We start from the raw sequence: 27968 nt of genomic DNA, 5'->3' as shown, positions 1-27968 counted from the left end.
GTGTATAGAAGACTCATAATTTTGCAATGAAGTTCTTTCTGCATTACTCCGGATGTACCATACTCTGGCTTTAGCCTTTTTATATCTAACCAGGCCCTCTGCAGTCCGAAATCTTCGAAGGATCCTCCGCACTTTGTTTTGTGGCTTTTTTGCTGATTTATATTCCTCTGTCCACCATACCTCACATTTTTTCCTTGCGTGTTCTGATGTCTGGGGTATGCGTATGGGGTAAGGTAATAAAGTGAAGTGAAAGGTGCCAATAATATACATGCAGAAAACCTTTCATTTATTTCTTCTAAAGTTGAACCATCAGAGTATTATTTTTCTAGTGTGACATTGGTTTTAAAAACTGACCAATCAGCAAGGTGAAATTTCCAGAGCCGTGGCTTTATTGGGATGATGGGTATAGAAGATAACTAAAACCGCGAGTAGATGATCACCGGTTGTCTAAAACATCCCAACTAAAATCGTTAAATATGAATGATGATGCAAAAGCTAGATGACAGCAACTCATTCTGCCAGAGCTGGGGCAGAATGGACTTTAAAAGCATGGACTCCAACTTTTAGGTACCCCACTTAAATTTTTTTCTGGAAGCGTGCTTGATTTGAATGTTAGTATCAAGTGTTCAGTAGGACAGCAACTCATTCTGCCAGAGCTGGGGCAGAATGGACTTTAAAAGCATGGACTCCAACTTTTAGGTACCCCACTTAAATTTTTTTCTGGAAGCGTGCTTGATTTGAATGTTAGTATCAAGTGTTCAGTAGGGATCTCCTTGTCTTTTCTGATGGTAATTCATTGGATATTTATGACAGTTTGATCAGCTATAAGAAAGAAGATAAGACAGTGAAAGATGTAGGGAAGGATAGGAAAAGGTGACTGTCAGTGGTTTCCACCGGACGGGTCAGGCCATAGGTTCCGTCTATGGGAAGCGTGGACCAAAGGGGTGTATTGCCTCTGCCAAGGTGCCCTTAAAGTTCAAACACTCGGCATCAGCCCAACCACCAACCTTTTCCCCAGCTATGATGATGCCACGCACGGCTAAGCATGGGTGCTCGGGGTCCGTGGTGTCACACAGTACACGCAAACATCTGCTTTAGCAGACACCCCCTCCAGGAACATTAAAATTTGAATGACAACTTATAATAAAATGTCAAAGCTTAATGTATATGCAGGTTATTTATTTTTGTACGTGCCATTACACCACTGAATTATACAACAAATGTCCATTAAATTTTTTTCAACTGTGCAGATAGTTACTTCACATACAACTCAAACTCAGTCATCAGAAAACAACCTAATACAAACAGCACAATTTAAAAGATGAATATTACATTAAGCAAAACACCCAGAACACACCTTAAATATTTTTAAAGTGCTACCCAATGAAAGCCTAAGTGCCCAACATCTATGAAGTGTCTACAGAATATAGAATTTGCTGTAGCAACACGAGGCCAAAATTACAGCATTTCAACACTCTTTTTATAAAGAACTTTTCTAAGAGGTGCACAGAAATCTAAAAAAGTTGAATTGATACAACAGTAAGCATCAAAAATTATAAATGAAAAAAAAAAAAAAAAAAAAGCTAAATGAAACGTTTAGTACACAAGCCTATAACGAGAATTCAATGCTCTTGTAAGAGTTCATAGAAAGCAAGACAATTAGTGAGTACAGCTTTAGAGAACATATTGATATTGAACATAAAGCTTCTCTACAGCAGTCTAGAAACTAAGCTTTTTCAGCACAATTCAGACCCTTCCCAGAATACAGGTGCTACTTGAGCTACCCATATGATCTTTGTATTAATGAACAAAGAACAGCAATAAAGAATGAAATATAATGACAAACTTTGAAAGGTATTCAGGAAATTGCCAACTAGACATTACAAATATTTTGCGGACCTCTAAACAGTTTCAAAGTTATATATATATAAAAAAAGAAGGCATCCAGACAAGAATTTATTTTAGACCTGAAGCACACTGTAACAATACGACTACAGGCTGCAGCATGGAAAAGCACAAGACACCACAGCTTAACTGCGATCAGGCAAAACAATACCTCCCTTATCACAACAGACTGCACTTTCAGCAGACATCTGGGGGGTGCACAGTTGGTATTTCACTGTGCAGCACCCTGCTAGCAAAAGGATGATACAACGAGGGTGAAAAACTAATTACTTAATAACATCCACCCAAGCACAGCAGCCATATAGGTACAAAGGAAAGCTACACAGCTTTCACAGAAACTTCGTAATTGGAGAAAATTTCATCTTATTCCAAGGCGTGAGCCTGGGACCTCTGCTTCATTGGGTCAGCCGCTCTATGAACTGAGCTAACTGGATAGCTAGCAGATAAGATGGTAGGGCGACAGCAAACTTGACAACATAATCAAAAACATTTCCATCTGTATGGGTGTGCTTGGGTGGCAGTTAATGAGTATTTACACTCCTATTACAGATTCCCCTTCACCTTGGCAGATTCCCCTAAATATTATACCAAAAGAGGTCTCATGATCTACCAGTCTTTTTTTCTTCTTGCTGATATATTTCTCAAATCTAAATGTTTCACTTTCATTGAAATGCATGTGAACACTACTACCTTTCGTATACACATTAGAACGGTACAAGGAACACGAACACAGGAAAAAAAGAGGGACAGAAAGAGCGCCTACTGCTAACAGAGTTTAATGTGGGTAATGCCACCTTTTATACACCCTGCGAACATCATTATTCTGTATAGTTTGTTTTCAATGTTCTAATTCGTATATGCACTCGCATATAAAAGATGGTATTATTCTCAATAAACTCAGTGGGTAGTAGGACCTCTTTCTGTCCCTCTTTCCTGTGTTTGTGACCTTTGCACCGTTCCTATGTAGAGCATGAACCAACCAGCTTTACAGCAAGTACAGTCTTTGTCAAAAGTTTAGAGCCCAGGGGATCTGCTTCTCAGCCACTTCAAGCAGCTTGCAATGCATTTCAAGTTTACCAATTACTTGAGGGTAAGATCTTTTGTCCTACTTTCTCGAAAGGGAAGGACTTCCACTAATGCTAAATCTGTACCACTAGACAACCCAAAAGCACACCCCCTGGGCTCTATACTTTTGACAAAGGCTGTACTTTTGCAACCTTTTGAAGGAGGTAGATGAGTGCAAAATGGTTTACTTTTCCCATAGATTCACTGTCCCAAAGTGGCACCAGCTTGAAGGAATGCCATACCGGGGGGTTCCACAAATTGTCACTACTAAATGTTCAACGTGCACTGACATTGTGCAATATACGAGCACCCTGCGTTTCGTCTCTATTGAAGCATGGCCACTGTAGCTAGAATTGAACCTGCGTCCTCGAAATTAGCGGTCGAACATTTTATCACTGAGCCACCACAAAATATTCACTGCAACATGCTTATTTTCAAATTTGTGGGTCACAAGGCTCAAATGGCTGATGTACAGGCATGATATTTTGAGTGTGAGTGAACCGAAGACAGCATGGCAGACAGCCTCAGACACTACTTGTGGTGGCACCCGGGGGCTGGTTTTCGCAACGTTCCATAAAAAGTTTCTGCTCCTGTGCCTGCTTCTTGAAAACAGAGGAATGCTCCAACCATTCCATTAATTCTGAAAGCAGCTAACGCATATCGCCACAAGTACAATTCTAGGCTATTGGCCACGCTCTCCGATGCTCACCCTCAATTTCCTTCCTACAACACCGACTGTAAGCATGTAAACCTCAATGGCATATAGTGGGTACACAAATCGCATGGAATATTTGAAACAAACAGTATCCCTGGAAGCACCTCCTAATAATTAGACAGTAGATAATTATGCTGCAACATTCACCACCTGGAGCACTACATGTGCAGTTTTATGTTTCAGTGAAATTCAATTGGTTGTATCAAGACTACCTCCAGGCTTCCCTAGTCAGAGCACGTTTTTTTTTTTTTGCTTTATATAAATGATGGCTGTACCCCAGAAATTTTAATGTATGTTGACGACTATGCTATATATCCTGTATTATAATATTGTTATAAGCTCAAATGATGATCAGGTTTAGCTGAACCTTGAGCACAACTGAACACTGAACTGGTGTAATGTGTGGCAGATATGTGATAATTACGCTAGCAGTGTTGCTTTGGCCATTACAAATATGAAGCACCCATTGAAATTCGGCTGTTCAGCTGACAGCCGCCCTCTTGCCAGAGCTCCTGGACACAAATATATTGGTCTTCACATCAACTCATTATCTACATCAGGACCACTCAAACACCCACATCACTAATAATATCAATATTACGAAATTTTAAGCAAGAACTTTGGAATGCGTTAAACAATATCGAAGGACTCGGATAATAAACTTATGGAGTATTAGCCTTATATTTCACCTATTCTCGAATATGGAAATATATAGGGGACCCCTTTATGCCTGTTAATATCAACCTATTAGACAGCCTTCACCAGAAAGCAGCAAGGTTTACCTTCAATTGGCATGGCACTGTGCCCATTACCGAGCTAATGAACAGAGCAGGTTTGAGAGCAATAGCACTGTTCAATCGAGTCTTCAGTTCAAAGCTGTGTGAGCCTTTTAAGCCACTTTTAAGCCAAGAGATGCCAAATGCTTTCTTTCTAAAGCAGGAACATTTTCAAATACTTTTTACTTCACTTAAAAAGCTGGAAGAACTGCTTTTGACAGCAAGAAGCAGATGACATAAATTTTAGGTGTTAGTGCTGTCTGTGAAGGGCTTCTTACAGCTTCATTTTTCAATTCATTGTAACTTCACTATTTTGTGTTTACTGTTTCCCACCTAGTGTACATTTTAATTGTCTGACACTTATCTTGGATATTGCTGATGTCAATCCTGTTCTGCTAAAACCTCTACAATGTGGCTATAAACTGCTCTGGATTAGCCACTGCTAGACACTTCTTCAATGCAGACTGCGAGGGCATTCCTGCACTCCACCACAGATTGCTGTGTATCGCTCTCACTAAAGAGCTTATTGTGGTAATAAATGGGCCAGTGAACACAAGCCTACGAGTAGACCGCCCTATTCACCGCTTGTGCAGCGCTGCCCGGGAAATGCTAGAAAAATGCCAGGCATACATAAGACACAGAAGTTTCTCGAAACAATAGTTATTTCGACACTTCTCAAGCGCGAAGTCTGCGACCGAACCCTTTTCGTAAACAAAACAATGTGTACGCTTCTCCACGCTAGTCGTTAACGCGCAAAAGATTACTTCATGACACGAAAAACAAAACAAGCAGCCGAGCCCAAAACTACGATTTTATTACTCATCGACGCCCTTGGCAAATAAGAGCACCGTGGTGTGTTAATGTAACAGAACAAAAAATGTCCTAGCTACATGCCTTCATTTAACTGCTACTAGTACAGTGAAATGTTTACACCTCTACATACTAATCGCCAACACAAATATACAGGCATCCGATACTTGAAATGTTAACACATGTACCAGAAAAGTCCAAAGGTCCTGGTGTCACGAATTAAAGACGGCGTTACTAAGACAACACTGAAGTACGCACATGTTGTACTACATTAGTTTGAGCTTTTCGTTACGCAGACCGCACAAGTAACGCCTCTAAGCTTCCTCCTACTGACACCCCCAGGAATACGCACTGCCCCACACCTAAAACGAGCCACCCGAGAGCAGGAAGAGACTTCCGTGAAAACAGACTGGTAACAAATATAAGGCACATCTACACGTGTGCACGGAAAGGAGAGGCTCACTGTCAATAACTATGCCAATACTGGGCGGGGGGCGGAACCATTTGCTGGGCGGGGGGAGGAACCATTCGAAGTAACATTTGAGATACAGACGAAACATCGAAAACATCTTTACGGAGCTTGCTGATGGGCCAGAATCAAGCTGGACGCATAAGGTGAAGAGAAGAAAAGCAAAACAGCTGTTCACGGCATATGTTTGAATCGACTGCAGTCATTTCCGCAACACCCTAACACAAACCGTTCGCGGCAACTGCACTTTACGCGTACTAAGGCACAATGATACATAATACAGCGAAGCCCGCAAACAACAGGCACTGTTTCACGAAACGGCAGAAATGTCATACAACTATGGCGATCCGACGATAATCTAGGCCTAGTCACGTTTTACTCATACTTTTCCACGACAGCTCAAGGATAACACAGCACTACAACAGTATTCTAACCAATCCTATCAACACGCCCACAACTAGTTTATTACACCCGCTACTTCTCGCCGCCAAATCGCAGCAGACGTCCATCCGTCGTCGGCCATGGCAGAGCACTATAGCCATGGAAGCGAAATTTCATGTCTTGAGTCGAGGTTATTTTCAGAAGCGCCTATGGTGTGAGGGTATAATACTCTTTTCGCCATGGCCATACTGGATGCATAGGTTAAGCAAATGACCTAAATGTCTAGCGGGATGCCGTTTTAGAGGTCTATGGAGACGCGCAAATTTTCAGATCATCATTTTCCACTTAAAACACAAGAAAACGCATCATTTTGCGTTCTGGACTTACGTGCTGGGACGCCAACGCCATTACTGTTTCTTAGGTTGTTGTTCGGCTTCACACTATTGGTTGAAAGTTGGCGAATTGCAACGTTCTCTTTGACATGGCGGTTGTTTCTAAGACTTTCATTGGATGAGTTTTATTTGGATAGCCCAATCATATTTTCGGTTCATACAAGCCGAAGCATGCTGGAGTTTGGGGGCCCATAGCAAGCCCATAGTTTTATGCCAGTGAGGTAGTCTATTTTTCCTCTAGGTAACAAAATTTGTTCTGCATGTAAATAAAAAAATTGTGCACGCGCTTGTGCCATTTTTATTTTTTGCCATTCAGTAATGCTTGGCAATCTCCTGTCAGCAATTTGCGCAAATGTCAGAGCGTGTGCCATGAGCGCCTCAGAGAAGCTTGGGCGCTTTGTCGCACTGTAAACACGGGATAAGTTAATGCGAAGTTCATTGGCGGTAATGGTGTTGAGCTTGCCATTTTTCTTTGGGGCTGCCATATTAAATATGCCATTTCATCTTGCAGGTGCAGTTGCAGCATGAAGGTGAAGCTTAAAATCGCCCTGACTGCATGAGTCTGAACAGATTCCAGTATCAATGGATTTCGGAGCGTCATCCATCGATATCCTGAACTGCGATGTGTCTGTGTCTAGTCAAGAATCGCAAATTGCGCAGTGCCTCGAGAGCTTGGAATCTCCAGCAGCCAGCATTTCAGGCGGTACGTCTGTAGCGTGCACTCAAAATGGCACCATCCATGTTTCATCGATTCCAACGTGGCTTTCCAATGGAATGCTGGGCACGAGCACATCTGATACCCAGTCAACCGGTGCACTGCCGCCGGTGTCTGAGCTCCGACCCGGTTTTCGAGCCAGGGGTAGCATGCAGCTATGGACGCTTTTGGCACAGATGGCCAGTGGCCAAACCGGCCCAGATACAACGCATGTCTCTGCACAACCCGAGAAGCACGATGATGTGCAGGCCTGCACGACTGAGAATGCTGCAGCGTATGACATTGATACCTGCGCTAAAACGCAGGCAACTGGGCAAAATCATCAGCACCACAGTTTTGAAACTGAAGCGTCATATTCCTATTGTGACATACAAAGGCCGAACGTCGCGGCTGTCGAACCACTTCCTTCACTTGGAATGGATATTGAACAGGCGCATCATACAGTGGCTGCACTAGATGTAGATAGTATCACTTCAGCTTTCCAGCAATACTCATGCATTCCACTCTTAAACATTCCAAATAGTAGCATACCATCTGAACAGCAGTCCTCATTAAATGGAATACTGGAGGGTGCACTGTACTGTACTGCAAAATCAAATCACAGCATTCCAAGCCTGCCACAGGCACAGACAACACAAGAACAAAGGCAGAATGGCGGCCCTTCAAATGCAGCCAAGGTCATGACTTCTAGTGATGAGTCTAGTGTCCAGCATGTACTGAATGAGCCCCATGTATCTGACACACTCAAGGTGCATTCCCATGAAGCTGAAGTGGCCACATGCCTCCTAAGTGACTTAGCGAATGCAACTAGTGGGCCTGTAGGTCCTGTTACAGCCTCTGTAACTGCAGATTTGCATCAGCCTATTTCTTCTCAGAGTCAAGACTGCAGCAGGAAAAATGACTGCACCAGAAATTCCTCTTCAACTAATGTGCAAAATGAGAAGGTAGCTCCAAGACATGGCAAGAAAACATTTTCTGCAGTAAACCTTGTTGAAGAAGTTATCTGGTATCGGTGCAAAGTGTGCATGTTTCTTCACGAGTCAAGGAGTGAGGTCATTAAACATGCAGAGTCTCATCGTCACGGTAACACACAGTCTGCCTCAACAATGCAGCGACGGCCTGCTCAGCAGATTCCTCAGCAGCCAGCAAATCGTGCGGAAAAGAGATTTCTGTGTGGCAAATGTCGACGTGGCTTTTTTACTCTCGACGACTGTTGTCGTCATTTAAGCCAGGCCCATCAAGCCAAGTCCAAAAAGATTAGATTGGAGTGGATCTACACGAACCAGCCTGATCAGATGCGAGCATCCACTCCTGCAGAAGAAGCAACACTGCTGGAGCCTGCACCTGTGCGAGAGAGTGTGCTAAAGCAGCCAGTTTTACCAGAGTTTAGAGCTGGACCTCTGGATGAACTAGCTAGTAATGCTCCAAAGCAGACTGTGAAGCCTACTAGTACAGCACCAAAGAGGAAAGAAGATAACTGGAAGACATCACCCAGTGAACTGAATGACTCTGCAGTTTCCTCTTTCAAAATGGCCTGGCAGCAAAAAATCAACAGAGAGCAGGGAAGCTTCATGTAAGCTCTGATGGGATAATGTTGTGAATGTAGCTGTGTGTGCTGTATGGCATATATAGTTTTCCTTCTTAGAGCTCAACTTTGGCCATAATTTAGAAACAATGGGGATAAGCATGTCTGGGCAGATTCTTTGGCGGACTAGCTTTAAATTGATGCCTTCTTATGGTGTACTTTCATATTGCAAACAGACATGATTCCTATGTTGTTTAAGGAGGGAATGTGTTAGGTACCAGCCCAATCCGAAGTTGCTATCATAACAATACGTTTTTTGCCTAATGATCTGTACCAAGTATGAGCTTTTAAACAGAGTCGTAGTTGATAGTATTTAACTGTGCATGAAATGAAGATGTGTGTGTGGTTCTTTCATCTATTAAGCTCATTGAGCATATCCCTGTGCATGCACTTTCTATTTGTGTGTGTATTGATATGGCCCTAAAATAACCACACACATTTGCTTTTTTTTTTTTTTCATTTCTTCCCCTCCAGCTGTGAAAGGAAAGGGTGCAATGTTCGCTTCCGTGAACTGGAAAACTTGGAGTACCATGTTAGATGTCATCGGGCAGACAAACCAGACTTCGTATGCCCTGAGTGCTCTGTGGTTTGTCTTCGCTGGCGTACCATGACTGGGCATCTTTGGAGGCATCACTTGTGTGATATGGAGCTTCATCAATGCGACCAGTGTGACTTCCGGTACTACCTTAACTTGTGTGGTCCAGCTTATTCGTAACTGCTGTGCATGCTATGTGGCAGTTGGAATTTTGTCTTGCATGCATATGATGTGTGGTTAAGGCTTCATTCAGACATGCTCATATTTAGAGCACCAGCTGTTGCAAAAATAGGAATTTTCACAAGGCTGCCTTCACCCGTGACTGCTTGTTTCATTCCAGTCACTGTGATTAGGTAAGCTGGAATAATTTCATCCATCTGTCATTACAGTTTATATTATGAAAGCCACTTTTCGCTCGACTTTCTATGAACAAATAGCAGTTCTACCCAGTTTTCAAGTTGGTCCTTGGTTGTGTTGACAGACAGTGCTTCAGCAAGCCAAGTAGAAAAGATACTTCAGGTGTAGTCATCCTGAAAGGGACATCTAAGAATATTCTTCCTTTAACATGTGTCACTTCAGATGCGCATACTGAACAGAAAATAGAAAATGTTGCCCAGGACTTGTGCTATCTTCTGCCGCCTAGCCAACATTTGATGATTAGAATGATACTGAGGTTAAAAACCTGCCGTGGTGGTGCAGTGGTTAGGGTGCTCGACTGCTGTGCCCAAGGATGCAGGATCAAATTTTGGCCGCGGCAGCAGCTTTTTGATGAAGGCGAAAAGCAAGGCGCCTGTGTGCTATGCGATGTCGGTGCATGTTAAAGAACCCTCCATGTGGTCAATAGTGAAGGAGTCCGGAAATTTTGACCACCTGTGGTTCTTTACTGTTAGGGCTGGGCAAGATAGATACCGATACTCCATACGCTGAAAAATTGTATTTCCGATGCCGATACAAGATACAAGATCAAAATCGAGTTTCGCTACAGATACTCGGTATTGTATCGTCAATACTTCGATACATCACTGAAATCCTAACATAATAAAAGTAATACGATTACCCGCATTAGGAAATTTTACCGTGCTTTCTGGAATCTTTAGAGCATTCCTATTGCATAGTTTTTCTAAAAGGGCTTAAAGAATACGCCAGCATGGAGTTACTGTTTAGGCAGCTGTCTTTTTCAGAACTTCACATTGAATTGAAGCCATGGTTGCAGTGCTTTACAAGCAGCCTAGCGAAATATTTCGTTAAACTAATGCTTCTTCATGCGAACCAACCTGTGAGCACTTGGCTATATATACAAATACAAAGGTGCAACCTGCGTGCATTTGGAAAACTGTGAGGTATATTGCCATTAGTTCGATAGTAAACTTTTGAACCTCTGCATATTGTTAAAAGCTAGAGAGAAAACAAGAAAAATAAAATGGCTGAACATTATTTGGTCATGAAAGAGCGCGATGTGGGAGAGCTAAAAGTGACGCAAATGAGAAAAGCCTCTGTACATATGTACACGAGCACACCGCAGTGTTGTATTAGATGAAGCCTTTTATTAGCATTTAAGGGTGAACCATAGCCGCGTTGACTCGAGCATCTTGGAGGTAGTTCGGAAACTCGAGGTTCACTAGCGTCGCTGGAGAAATATGGCTGGTTGTAGATAAAAGAGGTATCTTTTTTAACAGAAAGTGGCTAATATGATGTCAATCAATTTGCATATTTCAAAAATTAATTTTTTTTTTAAAGGCAGGGATATATTTACAAGTTTTCTTCAAGGTTTACTCAAATGCTTTTCGCAAAAAAAGTTGTTTGACAACGCATAATTTGTTATTCGAACTGTGCTGGGAAAGGTCCTGCATAGCTTTCGTGTCGTGCATTTCATAAAATTTTGGACGTAATATTTTTTCCAGAAAAGAATTCTAGTGGAAGCTTCCCTGTGCAGTTACAAAGAATAGATTTGTTTTCCATCAAACGCCGTAACTACAAGAACGTGGTTAGCCGACTGCATCGTGCTGACTGAGGCCTCAGCAGCTTGTGTTCTTGCCGCCAAGCAGAGCCGGCACACGGAGCCCGGGGGTTTCAGGTTGTGCATCCGTTACTGTGTCCGACAGCACACTGAGGGCCCTGCTTGACGAGAATTAAATGCCGCAGAGACGGGGCACGGATGGCAAAGGGTGCGAAGAGCGGGTATAGCAGTGTTCGTCATCCCTACTGTGTGTTCGCCTTCGCGCTTTGTTTCTCTCTGTGTGTCTGCTATAGGCTTAGCAGCTTCGTGGTACCCACTCAGTGCTCAAAAATCAAGCACTTCGTGAGCAACTACTTATTTTTGCCTCTTTCAGTTTTAAAGAAAGGGAATCTGGAAATGTGGTTGACGCTGAGGGGCCGGGGCATTGTTGGGAACTGAGGCGGTACTACACACCGAGCTGTCTCAGGGCCTACTATACCGTCTGAGTGAACGCCGTCAACCCAAAGTCTCACAGCGGTTTCAATATTTGAAGTTTTCTTTAGTATATAGTATCTTGAAAATACACAATACTTTAAAAATGTATTTTCGACACCGATACTCCGATACTTTCATTTTCAGCAGATGATAGCTAATACCGATACACAACATGTATCTAAAGATAGTATCGAAGATACATGTATCTTCGATACTGTCCATGACTATTTAACGTGCCAGACATCGCACAGTACACGGATACCACTCCGTTTCGCCTCCACTGAAACGCAGCTGGCAGCGGTCAGGTTCGAACCAGGGTACTTCGGTAGAGCAGTCGGGCGTCGTAACCACTGCGCCGCCATGGCGGGTCCGGGCCTTAAGTCTGTTTGGATAGAATGGGTTCTTTTATATCCTACCAGTTAGGGTCAGTGTTATCATTCAAGCATGGTACATAGCACAAGAAGCAATAAAAATGAACTAAAAAAGCACTCGAAGCCCTCTATTTTTGCTCAGCTGCACTTTATTATCATGGGTGCTGCTGTAACTGCTATGCATTGTTGATGTAGTCTGTGCATTTAAGTGTAATATTGTTTGGATGTTTACAGTGAGCTGTCATGTTCTTCATAAGCGAAACTTGCTTCTGGTGTAGCACTTACAGCCTGAGCAAGTTGGAAAACTCACACAAGCGCACTCACGGAGAGGAACGACCTTTTCTCTGCGATGTCTGTGGCAAAGGATTCAAGACTGGAAAGCAGCTTCGGAACCACAAGGTAAATATTTGTTTGCCATGCGTCAGGAGGAGTTTGCCCATATATGACCTTACACTGTAGCAAATATTTTGTTCTACTCAAGTAGTTGACTAGCAGTTTTGAGAAGGTAGTGTGCTTATTCCTGCGCATTACTTGGATTTTTTGTGACTGACGTGATTTAGGTCATTGGTAGGAGAGCTTGCATATTGCAGCCACATATTTCACATGCTCATGGCATGCCTTTATTGTTTGTGAAGAAACTGAGGCACCTAACTGTACTCTCCACTGTTAATTTATTGGTGGCAGAGTTGAGCTTGGGCACAGTGGCTTTTATTGTTCACAAATCTAAATGGGTGTTTTCAAATATGCAGTGGGTGGCTGATTGACATCTTGGATGCGTCTGATATTTTATGTCATTGCTTGATGACTGGAAAGAAGAAATCTGTAATTAATTTTGTCCACAAAAATATTACAGAACAAAACCACAGAAGGAAGATGTCTGAAGATTTACTATTATGCTGTAGCATATACAGTTCATTTCGTTGAAAAGGCATAACCACTGCCATGGCCCAAAATCACGCCAAACATGTAGAAAAACGTGCACACATGATTTTATGTCAAAATTGTGATACAACCATTCCTTATGTAGTTTTCAAGGTGGTGTCGTACCATCACTTCCATTTAACGTGCATCTGCTAGCCAAGTTGGAGGCTATTTTGCAGTATAGGGATTCGAACCGACAACATATGTACTTCCAGTTGTGTGCTGTCAGTTGTAAGTGTCCACCTAGAAGTGAGACAGATAATGTGCCTTTTCCCAAAAACCAAGTTCAGTAAAAATGTTTGACAAAGTGTTAAACTCTGTGCCAGTTTCTCAATGCCAGACCACCAAGTTGAACCATGCCAAACAGTGATTTTGCACGTCTTAATTAGTTTAAGTGAAGTTACACCCCAGCTAATTTTACATGATAGCTTATGCAGCTCATTCCACTTTGCCATGACCTGACGTCACGGCGTGCTGTGCCGTGACCTGACATAGCGCCAACAGTCACCAAATGTGTCAGAAAAACATGCGCGCTACCATGTCAACTCTTAGGTAGTGCCAAAGCGTCTCCCAAGATTTTTTATAAAGGCATCACTTTCCACCCTAGCTTATTCCTTGAGCAGGGATGTATGGCAAGGTTAGCCATACTGAACTTATTTACCAGAGACAGATTGCAGGATCTGACCCAATTTGGCCCAACTTCTGTGTACATTAAATAATGTGACTGCATTGTGAGTAGAATTGTGAGTAGTGTGACTGCTCTGAGGAGTAAGAATGGTGTCTGGGCAAAGTGCGCACTATACCTTGTGGGCGCAGTTCTCACCACAATTGTTTTGCTGGGCGCCCCTTTCATTGTAGGCAATCCACAGGCAGACTTCAGGACAGTGGTCAACTGTGGCAGCAGCTCAAGGCAAAGGGGGCACTAGTTCTTTGCCAGTGGAAGCATGCTCTGAGTGTGGCAGATGCTTTCGTGTTCGACGCCTGCTTCAGCTGCACCGTGACTCAGTGCACCGCAAACTGCGCCCCTTCCTCTGTTCCTACTGTGGCCACCGGGCATCATCACAGAGCTCTCTCAAAATGCACCTACGCCAGCACACGGGGGAGAAGCCGTTTGCCTGCAACCTGTGCGAGTACCGCACAGGAGACCACAACTCGCTGCGGAGGCACAAGATGCGCCACTCGGGCACCAAGCCCTACAAGTGCCCCCACTGCCCCTATGCCTGCATACAGGTGAGCTGCTTTTAGTGGCTTTCCTTTTATTATAGAAAATGAGATTCTCACTAGCTTTTGTTATGCCACAAACTAGGGTCAACTTCAGTTATCCTCAAGAGATTAATGCAGCCAAGCTTAGCAATTCAAAATCTTGTTCGGTTTCAAAGAAAGGTAAACCAGCGCAGAACACGGGACGAAAAGTAGAAAATGCCACACAGCACGCTGAATAACAACTCATGTTTATTCCGCCAGAAGTGAAATATATATATAACCTGAAAAGGAAGAAAAAACAAAGCAAAACGCAATATGTCATGAAATGCAATCGTCAAGTCAAAAGGTAGCTTAGCTGATTTCTTTGTCGAACAGTTTGACAGATGGCTTGCTGACACAGCTACTGCCCCTCTGCTGAATGATTACTGCCTCGAAAACTTCCCTCTCTTTCTATGTTTTGTGTTTTTTGATCACGCTCTTACGGTCAAGAAAAGGCCTGCAAGTTTTTGATGGACATTCTTTACAGTCTACAGCCAGGTTGCAGCCTATTCTGGCGTGCTCGCTTAATCTCTGGTTAGGAGAGTGACCCGTTTGCCCCATGTATGTTTTACCACAAGGTAGTGGCACATTATACACCACGCTGCACTGACAATCACTATATTCGTGTCACATGAGGCTCGAAATGGTCCGTCATTGTTGACATGCTGGCACAGTACACTCAGCTTGTTCAGGACAGAAACAAAAACCACTCGGATGCCAGCGTGTCCCGCTCACTTTTTGACCCGATGTGAAAGCTTGTGAACATATGTTATGACGGTGTTTTAGGTGTTGGAGGACCAAGCCAAGCCGCTAAGCTTTCCGCCCATTTCACTCTTCCTTCAGGAGGGACTCTGCCACACTCATGGCCACGAAGCTGTGGAAACCTGTGTCTAATAGTCTCGCCACCTCCAACTGTGCACTTGCGTACATTGACCTGGCAGTGGAATTCTTGAGTGTGGCCTTTGCAATTCCACGCTTCACGAGCTTTGAATATTCAGAGGAGTACTGAAGAAACTTTTTTTTTTTTTTTGATCGTGGAGTGCATTTCCAGCACACGTGGTTTGCTGTGAACTCACGCTCCATGTCCAAGAAGCGCAAACTCCTATTCGACGGCAGTTCTTTCGTGACTTTGAAGTCTTTTAACACGGATGTAAACATATTGGTGATGCTCGAGGGCCGTTCCTCCACCCCTCTCTCCTCGCACTCGAAAAGGATCATTAAGTCGTCAGCATATCGAAAGACCTTGGCGACACCGCATTCCTGAACATCTTTTGCCAGCTGTCTGTCATGTCACGCCGAAAGATCACTCAAGATGAGTGCCAAACTTTCTGCCTATAGCACTCATTGCTAAAATCCACTATCAAGGAGCGAAAGTAGTAGCTGAGTAGGTCTGGAAACCTGTCCACGCTAACCCCACACTTGGTTTGGAAGCACACATCTCCAAAATTCTCAGTGCCATCTCTGATGGCTTCCATTATAGCAGCATGCAGTAAGGAAAAGTACATGTCCTTGAGGTCAAGAGAAAAGGCACTCACATGTTTATTTCCCTGTCGCATCTTGCTGAAATAGTCTGATACTTCTGAAGGGCATTTCACCAGAAACGGATCCTCAAGCTTCAGAACAGAAAGAGCTCTTTGCAGAAACCGGCCCAAAGGCTGTTTGTTGCCAGGTGCACCTTTCGGAAATGATGCCATGGAAAGGTGATCCTTCTTTGTGCGTTTTTGATGGGAAGAAAAACTTTGGGTAGGGTTCTTCTTCCTTCTTCATCAGCAGCACAACTTGTGATAAGCCCACTCTTTTGCACATCCTTATCACCTCCTTTTTGACCCTTTGGGGAACTGTTCTAGAAACACCGAAGTTCTCGCCTACTGCTTGCTGGGCTTTCTGGTAATACAACTCTTATGGAATGACGACAAAATCGCCCTCCTTGTTAGACTGAATCAGTTTCAATCCTCCATTATGAAGAGAGGGGGCAGTCTTTTTGAGTTTCCGAGGCGTTGCGAACGGAACAAGTACGAAGTGTTGCACCTTGTTTAACCGTGGCGGGGCGCTGAAGTTGGGGCCTCGCTTCAAGATGTCTTGCATTTCTTTGGAAACGACAGGGCCCCCTAACAGCGTTAGAGCAACTCGGCTTGTAGAATCAGTGGCACGTCGCCTCCTTGCAAATCCCTCTAGTGCAGTACGTCACACGACTCTGTGACGTCAGACGCTATTTGAAGTTCATGATGATATCTTCTGTGATTTCACACCCGGACACACGCTGCCAGCGGATATTCCCTTAGCAGGCCAGTCTGTCTACAGGCTTCCGAGGGAAGAATGGGGCAGAGGTGCATACCGTGTGAGCGTGATGGGGAAACATTCCGATCAACATTGCCACATCATGCGGAATAAAAGATAGCTTGATGCTGTAAGACAATATTTGAATAAGGTTCGCACCAAGAGGGTTGCACACAAAGAATGGTTTTGAAGCACTCGGGCAAGTTTTACCAACTTGACTCAGTTGTTCGGTTTAATTTCTTGAACTTGCATATGAAGTATTGGGGACACTGTGTAGTATTAAGGCTTCCACAACCACTGACACAGTGCACAGACATTTTTCATTTATTTCCCTCAGTGTGGCTGTTGCTACCTACATTCTGTTCCATTACCTTGCTTTTAAAAGCCAAAAATACCAAAGCAAATACAGTCAATGCAAATGCAAATACAGTCAAACCTCGTTGCAGCCAAGAAGTAAACAATCGTAAACTAGTTGTAGCCAAAATTTGTAATACAAAATTTAAAAAAAACCTTGCTAAAGGAAGAACTGGGAAGGCCTTTTAGTAAACCTTTGTCGAAATTTTCGAAGAAGCTCACGGCGAAAACCTGAATGCCCGATGGCTCGGCTTCCCTGCACAGCACTGCTAGCCCGCAACGACAACATCGGACGACAAGCCCAGCATCAGTTAGGATGGGTGGCTTTTCTATATTACAGCCATGTAGTGTGAAAAACAGCATGTCAGAGAGAAAGCTATTGCTGTTTTCACCGTCTCTGTGACAGTCTATAGACCTCCTTCATGTTTGTAAACAAACAAGGCGATCGAGGTGGCGCTGCTCTCGTCAGCGATCCCACGGTAGGCAAAACGCACGACCGCGGCCGGTGTAAGTAACTAGCCGGGGCACTGTGGCCGCAAGGCAGTGTTATTGTGATTTGCAGGCGCCTTCTAGGCAGACGAAGTGACCATGTGCTAGTATTTCGTGAGCCTCAGCGATGAGAAGAGAAGCGATACACTGAAAAACTCTACGTACACGGCGTGCAGCGTACGGACCCGCACGCCGTACCGATGGGGATTGGGTTCAAGGCGCACAAGAGAAGCGTTGCTGCCAGCCGAGGAAAATGAGCGACGTTGGCATCTATTTTCTGTTTTCTCCCAGAAAATTATGCATGGAACGCATCGAGAATTACAAAGCTTCGGATGCTTACAACTACTTTGAGTCGAGTAAGCTGACGGCGATTTTTCTCGCTCATAAATAGCGCTCGCAAACCGCGTACGAATAGTCCGCTCGAAGCATCATAGCATAATCGGAGGATTCTTCACACCGAGCGGCAAATGAGCGTTCTTGGTAAGCACGAAGCACCTCGCTAGCGTCGAGCGGCTGTATGGTTAAGATGATTTAGGTCAGCGTGGCAACGGTAGCCTTGACACCGCACGGTTTGCGCATCATTGCGTTATTGGTTGAGATCACAACGCTGCGCATCTGTTATATTTGCTTTGTTCGTGGGCGGCTGTCGTCGTTAAAGGTAGCAATTTTATTACGGGTAGTCGCGCTGTTAGCTTGCATTACAATTACGAGCTGCAGCGGCCACTGTGGTTCCGTGGGTTCCGGTAAAAACGTCCCAGGAACAAATGGCCCCGGATAAAACCTCTCCAAACAGATGCAATGAAACGTACTGCAAAGCCGAGCTTTCCCCTTGCCTGGTGCTTGGCTTGTCAGCGGTGAATTACGCTCATTGTAATCAACTTTCACTGTTTTTATCTTACATTGTGTTTATTGTTTTAGCGAACATATATGTATATTTTGAACCTCGCCGTTTTATTTATTTTTTTTTTTTTACGTTCTGTAGTTCTGTTTACTAAAAACGTAGACTGAGTTTCCTTGTGTCTAGCCGTCATAATGTATGCTACAGTGCTTTTTTCTACCCGTCCGCTTGAAATTTGCAAAACATGGCACTGATGCCGTGTGTTCGCAAAGAAAAAAAAAAACGTTATGGCGCTGAAATTTGTGCTGTCGAGGGCAAACACGTCTCTCGAATGTGTAATATTAGCCGGGTGATTAGACCTATATTAAAGAGCGATATTTCCCAGTTTGGAAACTGGGAACTATGCACTGTATAATACTCGCTGGATGTTATAGTGGGGTTTTTTTTTTTCTTTCGTTTTTTTTTTTTTTTTTTTCTTTTTGCAATGCTTTCTCGCCAAGCCTTCTCCAGTTTCTGTAAACCTGTAAAACACCCAGAGGGCATACTGCCCAAACAATAGTTGCATCTATTCTAAAAAAAAAAAATAAAAAAGGGCGTCCAATAAGATGTTCAATTTTTCGCGGAGTGAGTTCCGGGCAGATTTTCAGCCAATTTCTTCGGTGACATTTTTTCCTAGGGGCCGCTTCCTGATAGGACCTTTCTGGACGATTATTCCGGGGCTATATATTTCAGGGACCTTTTTTTCGGGACTGTATCTTCTGAGGAACTCTTTTCTGGGGCCGTTTTTACCTTCACCCGTGATTCCGTAGTTAGGGCGGCCCAGTTCGGTCTCGGCCACTGTGACCGCCTTTCAATGTAGGATAAACCCCACAACTCGCATTCACAATCAGCCGCTGTGAATACAAATAAAAGCGCTCGGCATAAATACAAAATGCAGCTCCAATCCAAATCAGTAGCTGTCAACGTGAAGTGGCAATCTTCATCAGGAAGTAGATTAAAATAATTTGGAGTGAACGCGGCGAAGTTTAGCCATGCAATATGGTACATCACGGATCGAGGAGTGCTACACAGATCACTTGCGTAGCAGCTCACTGCGCTTACATACACAGCAAAAAAACGGGCTTGAGGAACAGTTTACAAAGGTAAAACATCTACGCATGCTGCAACAAAGAAACGCGCAGGTACATATGTTACCTGCGCACCCGCGCCCGCACCAGCACTAAAACAGTACCAAGATCCCATCACGCGTCGTAAAAAAGCCAAACTCGAGATATTCGCGACCTTTGATCCGGTAGACCGCTCTGGCGTAAAGGTGAATAAGTTTCAGCTTAGCCATGACGAAGTATTTGCCACATATTCGATGAGCAGGCGTCGGTATCCAGCCTTGGCGCTTCACCGCGGCGGCCCACCACTGTTTACGGCGACCATTGTCGGCAAGAAACCTATGCAAGCTTACTAAACTTCCTCTTGTGTGTCTTTCAACACATGTCATAGCGACGCGATTAGTCGGCATGGTGCTCTGCATTCCCCGGCAGCAGCAAGCCATCGCACAATCACGGTAGGCAAAGCGACTGAAGCGTGTTTTTGCCTACCACGTGAAAGTCACTAACGACGACAGCGCCACCGCATTTTCGTGACGTAGCCGGAGTGAAGGAGGTCTATATAAGTGCATGTTGTCTACAAGGCTGCAACCGTCCACGCTGCTGCTTTCACGGTGCTGTAGATGGGTTTGAAAGACATGGAGTCATGCTGATAGCAGGGCAACCATCCATGCTGCTGGATCTTCTGTGTGGTGCCCTTGGCGAAAGGGAGATATCAACACTATAAAACAAATCTTTCCACAAACACTCGCTGCACCAATTAGGCGAAGCCTGCCACATGCTGTCCGAGAAAGCACCTTTTGCACTGAGAGTTGGGTATATGCATTTTATGGCAAAGACATGTTCATTATATAGGTAGAAATTACAGGTCCTTGTTAAAAATATTTAAAACGAGTTCTATATAGCCAATAATTCACAGTATCCACGTTTGTTATTTAGTAATTGGCCACATAGGGGTAGAACTGCGGTGCTAATTACGCCAAACTGTGGCAATTAAATACGCGAGCTGCGTGCTACTACAGAATGGAGTTTTTCCCCACTTTTGTGCCACACGTGTACCAAAAAGCAATTAAAGTAATTGCAAAAATTGCCAGTCTAATCTGCAGAGGTGGGCAAATGCCCTCATTTTGGCCTTTCCTCCCTCACCCTCACTTTCCAATCAGTGGTTCTCCCTCACCCTCATCCTCACTTTTTAAATTTTCCTGGCCCTCCCTCACCCTCACTTAAAAAATATTGCTGGTCCTCACTCACCCTCACCCTCATTTCGTTTGCCCTCCCTCACCCGCAACCTCATGTTCAGCAGTTTTAATATTCTAGCTCTTTCATTATTTTCTATCTATGTCAACGTTATACTGAGTCGAAGTAGGCGCAAACTATTCTCTGCGTCTGTTTTCGGTGGTGTCAAGCCGAGTTGATCATTTAGCAATCCGAATTTCTCGGAGCTAATAATCAACTTAAATAAATTACGTGGCTGCGTTCACCCTGAAGCGAATCACTGGTAAGAGCCATCTGGTACTTGTTCCGACAGTTGCTGAGAATGAGATCTGCACTGTATGAGGCAACCAGGGCCTGTGAAAAGTGCAAAGAACAATTTGGACAGTGCCCTAGGCATGTCAATCAAGGGCGAAACTTGGAGGAGGAAGGAAAATAACAACTGGCATAGTTTACCAGGCAAACCTGTCCACCAATTCACACTCGATATGTTTAAAGGAAATAGACGAAATAGTCTACACATGAGGCGGGAAGAGATACGAACCTTTAGCCAGTCGCAGACGGAGAAAGCATGAGGCATATACGGCATATTGGCAACAGAACAATGTAATTCAAGTAACAGGAAAGCGCTATCACACTGAAGCATAAATCTTGAGGGGGTCAGTGGGTCCTGACCCTCATTCGCTTTGCCAAGGTAAGTGGGATGGGGGGACATATAACATGCAAGTCTGGGGCCATGCGCGACAGTTTAAGATTGACATGTACGTGTACTGTCACTTGGGAGACGTCGCGTAAAAATGCTGTTGTTTAGACATGGCGCCGCAGGTGCCGCCAATGATGTGCCCCGATCGCATCCCGACTTTCTCCAGGTACAAACAGAAAAAGCAAAGTGAAACACGTAACTCTGTTGTGTTTCTGATTTTTGCTAACGCCGCCTCAGTAGTGCCTAAACTTTTTTTAATTTCTATTAAAGAGAACGAGACAGCGCCTAACTAGAGCAGTACGACATGCAAAGTGAACAGGCCATCATTTCATGCATAAGGTTTGATTATGCTTCCTGGATCATATACTTAAATCTAGATTCGCTCATGAAAAAAGCAGCACTTAGAACGGGGACAGAAAAGCAACACATACGCGCCAACTTGCCGGAATCGGCACTCTGTAATCAGTTCACCTAAGCCAACATCTCCTAGCTGATCTTCTTAATTCCGGACAGTACGTACCCGCATATGCAAAAGCCGAAAACCGGATTGCCCGCACTGAGAAGGCAAGAACCGCAAAAGAATGAAACTCACCTCGAACCTGCATGAACAAACTTGTCACTTGGACCGCGCATTTGCCGAAAATATCCGAGGGCACTGCCGCAATGGAAACTTATTCGCGCACATTGTACACAGACGTCCTTGAGCATATATAATTTGTAACAGCGCACCAAATTGTTGTTTTCAACATAAGCATCAACAACTTGAGTGGTCTGATTGAAAGCACACAGCAACACAAACTGAAGGGCTTCCCCAGCCGTTCCTGCCATTCGCTGTTTTACTTTTCTGGGGGGGGACTGAACTGAAAGAAGACCCTTTTAGCCAGTGGGAAAGGAACGAACGGTGGTGGACTGCTGCCACATGCACCCATGTCTCCACCCGGCACCTCAGGGAGATCTGAGAAGACCAGCCACAGCCATTGCTTGAGCCCGGCCATGAACCAGCGTGCGTGGTCTGCCAGCTCCGTAGAAGAGATTTTTTTTTTTTTTTTTTTCCTTCTTCTTCAAGCAGCTTTCCTATAGACAGCTGCCCTCGCTGTGAAGGGAGTATAGTCTGTCGTCGGCGCATTGCCACAGGGGGCAAAGCCCGACGCACACTTGCTTGCTTAGTGCTTTACCTGTCGGCTCCCAGCAGCGTCGAGTCGGTCTTCAACCGAACGCCGCCACGCAAAGCTCTCGTGTGCGCAGGCTGAGGTGCGCCCTGGCTAACAACGTTCCGGCTACAGCCTTCTAGAACACTTTAGCCCGTCGAATGGAACATCTTCCTGGCCTAGTACGAGTTTCGTTGCTTTCATTGCTTCGTTTTTAGTTTGTTTAGCAACACACACATGATGCATGCGTGTGTTTGGCACAAGACAGAAAAAGGGACAGGATGCTATCTGAAAGCAGGCATCTCGCTCACGCGAGGAGTGAACAACTTCTTGTACAACACGGAGAATTTGCGGAAGAGAGGAGGCCTCTTTCCCTCCACAGAAGTGGCTAAGCAGAATCAGGTGTACAAAAAGCAGTGCTGTCATAATTTCAACCTGTCAGCTAGAGATCCAAGGACATACCATGACTGCACGGAATTGGATTTCATTTAACCTCAGCTGTCTGCTTTATTGAGTCAGTCTTAGAGTGAGTGTGAGGCGCTGAAGGACAGCGCTCGAGAGCAGGTATCACGCAAACCCTCAAAGCTTTCTTCCCCGAAGTCTTCCTTTTGTTCAGACCTGGCAGACGTTTTAACAGTATGCGAGACAGATGCTCTCTGGTACGACTCTAGCCTTGGCAGCATGCATACAGGTACTTCATCTCAGCTTGCCATCTTGTTGGGATACTTATTAAAACGATCTCATAAAGTCATAAGCTAAATGTAGGGATACTTATTAAAATGATTTCATAAAATCATAAGCTAAAATTACAGCCTGTTTTAACCAAACCCAACAAATATGCCTCCTTGGCTTTGGGGCAGTGGGCTGTACTCAAAATCCAAGCGTCCTGGAGGGCTGGACTTAGATGTCACCCTCTCATCTCAATAGGTAAAAAACACTCCACGGCGGGTTGGGCCCAGCCCGTGCGGATCTCTATCACCGAGTGTGAAGAGACGCTTTGTAGCTTTCCTCGATATAAACCCTACTATGTGTCAGCTAAAAATTTCAGTTCAGCGGTTGCATTATTTCTGCAGCATTGAACCAGCATCACTTTTTCGCTTTATATCATGACGTACTAAGCACAGGAAACCATGCTTTGGATAAGAAGCCATTGAAAGCCGACATAAAAATGGTCCACCCCTACAGTGAAGCTGATCTTGGCAAAGTAATGGCAAACCAAGAAGATTGGCCCGCTGACATGTGTGGGATATTTAAACTCTTCAAGTTATCGGATAAGGTGCCCGAGGCCTCAATTGCTACACAAGTGGTGAATCCCATCTTAATGCAGTATGCTTCGTATACTTTTCTGCTGAGTTTGGACGCAAACTTCTTCAAGATTGTCGTTTCACGGAATTGAGTAGCGCGCCTCGGTTCTGATGCAGTGGCGGCAATAGACTCCCAGTTGCCCCCCCCCTCTTTTCCTCCCGCCAGTGCGCCTACTTGCGCGTGCAGCTCCTGAAGTGTGCCGTTTTTGCAACATCCAATTTGTTATGTGTAGCTTTTGGCATATGGCAGCAGTGTACGATAAACGAACGCACTCTTCTTCGAGACGAACCTGCCTACGCGCCTGATGCTACATCCCTGCTTGTGCTTTCCCTGCATCATATTGCACACACCGGCCAATATTTTTGGTGCAGTGATGACTACAAGGGCGTCACCTTTCTGAGTCACGTTTTTTAAGCGGTGGGAGATTTGTTAGTAATATGGAATGGTAACGGGTCTTGTACTTTGTGCTTCTTCAGCTCAGCGGTGCTCCTTTACATCCCTAGCATCATTAGCAAGGTCCTTTAAAACAGAGTAACCACCTCACAGGGAAATCCTGCACTGATCAGTGTTTTGCAGCCAAACATTTATGCTATGTGTCATTTCATGTAGGCATGATTTGTCAAGAGCGGCATGCAGGTAGTTTTTTAGCAATACCCTTGGAAACTTAAAATGAGCTGACTGATGGTTTAAAATACCTTCCTTTTTAGTGAGGCTCATACCACGAGCACGCTTTGATTTTGCGAACAGCAACAAATGTATCTAAGAACTGCAAGCACCCTTGCGCTGGCACCTCATAGCTGAAGCAAACCCGTAAGCGCATTCGGCAAAGATTCATAGAACCCGGTTCGGCATTATGTTATGACAGACCGTCATGCGTGGGTCTGTCATAACATACGGCTTTACAATCGTCGGGTATTATGATGCATTAAACTTATTCTGACTACAGAACGCATGTTAAAATCAAAGAATATTAAAGAACCTTACTCCAGGACAGGACTTCTACAGGTTAACACAAAATATGAGCACACTCTTTGGATACTGGAAATGAAACAACTCTTTTGTGAAATTGTGCTCAATGCTCACAGGCTATTACTTTACCAACAATATTAAAACCCATCTGAAGAAAACTATCTCAAGAACTTAGATAAACTGAAACCTAATGTTATAGAAATTATAGAAAAAACAATGCATTGTGATTACGTGCCGGACATATTAATGCACGATATGATGATTCTTCTCATTCACAACAAAGCTAAAAATGGTAAAAGAAATAAAAAATTCTGCTTGTTTCTGCAAACACAACAAAAATTGCATCGGATATTGAACTGCGGTTTATTTTATTACAGCTCTTATCAGCACAAATTCACTGCTGTTTGTTTATTTTCTGTTGGTTTTGTTGCGAATTGTAATTTACACTTTTTATGATAGTTTTATGTAAAATCTTGCTACCTAGACAGTCACGAAACACTGTCAAGAAACACTTCTCATACGTCGACTACTCATACAAGCCACTCTGAAGGAGGGAAAAAAAAAAATGTGTGGCAGGGTCGCAGCAGATAAGATCACCCCACCTCGGTCTTTTTTGTTCAACGTTTCTACTGCGTGTTCCAGCTTTTTCGACACGTCTTTTCTTTTTTCTATACCTGCTTTTGCCTGAATGGCAAAGAAACGTTAGCAGTTAGAAACGGCTGTCCTGTGTATTTCGCCGGTCCCGTCGAGTTCCGTGAGGCTGGAAACACCACTTTCGGTGACTTCCTGCAGCTCTCTAGTGTCAGTTTTAGACTTTTCTTCCCCACGAGCACCGGCGCAATTTTGTGGCTTTCATTCCTGCTTTTTGCTGCAGCGCCTGTGCCCTGTTCCATCTGTTTTTTATACAACACAACCCTAGTGGAGGAGAAAGTGTGTGGTCACTCGTGCCTTTCGTGTTGCCGCATGCTTTTTCTTACTATACAGAAACTACGCCTTTGGTGGAAGGTTTGCCCTCTCCCCTCAAACTCTGTATTTTCCCTCACCTCACCGCCTCTGCCCTCCCTCACCCTTGCCCTCATCTCAGTGAATCAAATCCTCACGAGGTGAGGGTGAGGACGCCCTCATGAGGGTTCACCCTCGTGAGGATGCCTATGCCTGCTAATCTGTGCTATGCCTATATTATTCCACTGCAGGAATGCATGCGTGCTGGCCCATGGCATAAACAGAGTACAGATTGTGAGGAAATTTAATTTTAATCATGCATGTGCTTCAGTTCTGTCGCACAGGGCAGCGAGTAGCGGCATGTGATAATGAAGTAACACAGATCGTTCATGCTAGTTACGTCGACGTGTCGTGCAAAGTTGTAATCAGTACAAGATGCACCTCTAATAGTGGCTTGAGGTGGGTTATTTACAACCAAAGTCTTAGCAACATGGGTGGCAGTTGAAGACTCGGATAAGCATAAGGAAAAAAATGGTTGCTCAATCTCGAGAACCTGATTAACAGAGTATACGGAAAATTTTTAAACAAGTGGCACCATCTGGTGCCAGTAATGCAATTCAAACAAAATTGCTGTGCACGTTGGCTGGTCCCTGGCACTATTGGCACCGGTTCAATAGGTGGCCACTAGTGGCATTCTTGGCCTCGGGCTAGAAGCTTTCCCAGACTAACCATCTTGTACCTTCACAATGTCTTTAGTGGAGGTAATAAACTAAAAAGGCCATTCACAGTTAGTACTTCTCCACCAGACATTACTTTGTACTGCAACAACCCGTGAGAATTTCTGGAAATCCTCTTATACTAACCGTGCCACCTAGGGATGTCCATCTGCCTTGGTAAACAGACCATGACGGACAATAGGAACTGAAAATGTAACCGTTAAAATGCAATCCTGCTATAAATCTTTAAGGAAATGAAAGCAGAATTGAAGCCAGCATTTTTATTTATTGGCTGCACAGACAATAATAATAATGCCCATGACAGTGTAACATAAAATAGGAGTAATGAAATGCTCAAAATTTCAAACAGCTCCTGAACAGAATCTGCAGCTCGACCTGAGTGGTAGCACTTGATTTGCTTTCCAGGTGTCGAGTGCATATGCGAAAATTGCAGATTTTCCTGCTGTTCTAAACTAAGCTGAGTAATTTGTCGAATAAATCGAATAACAAACATATTCAATATGTAATACGGAATTTTGAATATTTGCACACCCTTAGCAATAACATTCGCATATATGTCACATGAATATCATTGATCAACTGCGTTATTTTTAGGATGAAAAAGGATTAAAGACAAAGCTTGGATATAGAATGTGTGAATTTTTTTTTATTACTATCCCAGTGAAGTTTTGAACTTGCTAGCTCCAGAAGCTAAACTTTTTGCTACCACTCTACTTTTTATATGCTTGAAAAGCAAAATTTAATGCATTTTTTTTTTTTTACAAAAAAACAAGCTTGTCTGCTACAAAATGCAAATTTTCTTAAGAAGCCTGTCATTAGTTTCATCATTAGTAGTGCATTTCTTATATTAGAAACTACTTGGATGAGTATGAGAGGGCAAGAGTGCATGAGATACATCAATTCTTTTTGTTCTGTATGCTATGCTCATGTTCGTCCTCACTGCTGCCGTGCGTGTCATCTGGCACTTACCATCCCTTTCGAAAAGATATGCCAATGTATATTATGAGACATACTGTGTCCACACATTGATATGTCTATGTGAGGCATAAATGCACACTATGTGTTAGGAACCCTTTCTTCTGTGGTGCCCTGCCATGGTGGCTCAAGGACGCTCAATTGCTGAACACTAAAGACGTGGGATGAAATCCCGGCGGCCACATTTTGATGACAGTGGAAAGTGAAAAGCAAGGTGCCCGTGTACTTTATGATGTCAAGCTTTGGAAGAAAATTCGGCTTTTGCAACTTTGGTCATGAAGTAGAGCTTTTTCACTTCAAAGTCCTGCTTGTTGCATGGTGCATTGCAACCCACACACTGGTGATGTAGCAGGAGGCATCAAGACAGTAGGTTGAAAAATGCCCTGGCCACTTAGTTTTGCTTTCAAAGCTTTGCGGTTAACCCACACATATGGTAGCTATCAACGGCACATTCGTCACCTGTCTGAACCCTGCTTTGCCCTGCTGTGGAACACTTTTCCGTTTTAGAAGCAGTCTCGCTATTTAGTTCACTTTTATTACCTTGAAGGCCCCTTTTTTACCCGAGGTGTTACGTAAGGAATGAGGTTTTATTGAAATAAAGTGACC

At 44.0% G+C, this 27968-nt stretch overlaps 2 protein-coding genes across 8 annotated transcripts in view; one reads left to right on the top strand and one right to left on the bottom strand.

The window, feature by feature from the left end:
* Positions 1 to 6621, bottom strand: part of LOC146205031 (uncharacterized) — a 93252-nt gene extending 86631 nt beyond the window's left edge. Inside the window, exon 1 of one of the 2 annotated variants that reach the window (XM_084589703.1) lies at positions 6509 to 6621. The gene's annotated coding sequence lies outside the window, so the exon portion shown is untranslated. The remainder of the gene's footprint in view (positions 1 to 6508) is intronic. The other variant, XM_084589705.1, reaches the window with a different exon arrangement.
* The window catches only part of LOC146205030 (uncharacterized), a 33608-nt gene continuing 12229 nt past the window's right edge, over positions 6590 to 27968 (top strand). For 3 of the 6 annotated variants that reach the window (XR_014704106.1, XR_014704105.1, XM_084589706.1), the window contains exons 1-5: positions 6665 to 6754; positions 7025 to 8801; positions 9288 to 9491; positions 12429 to 12549; positions 13930 to 14301. Coding sequence is in view for 4 of the 6 variants with exons in the window: in XM_084589706.1 (XP_084445832.1) it covers positions 7096 to 8801; positions 9288 to 9491; positions 12429 to 12549; positions 13930 to 14301 (2403 nt within the window). In the remaining 2 variants the exon portion in view is untranslated. Of the gene's footprint in view, positions 6755 to 6791; positions 8802 to 9287; positions 9492 to 12428; positions 12550 to 13929; positions 14302 to 27968 lie in introns of those variants that run through there. The other 3 variants (XM_084589709.1, XM_084589707.1, XM_084589708.1) reach the window with 3 other exon arrangements.

This window comes from Amblyomma maculatum, chromosome 1 (assembly GCF_055883805.1).
Source record: "Amblyomma maculatum isolate TAMU_Amacu chromosome 1, ASM5588380v1, whole genome shotgun sequence".
NCBI lineage: Eukaryota > Metazoa > Arthropoda > Arachnida > Ixodida > Ixodidae > Amblyomma > Amblyomma maculatum.
Note: the sequence above shows the minus strand (reverse complement) of the source record. Positions and strands in the feature narration are given on the sequence as shown.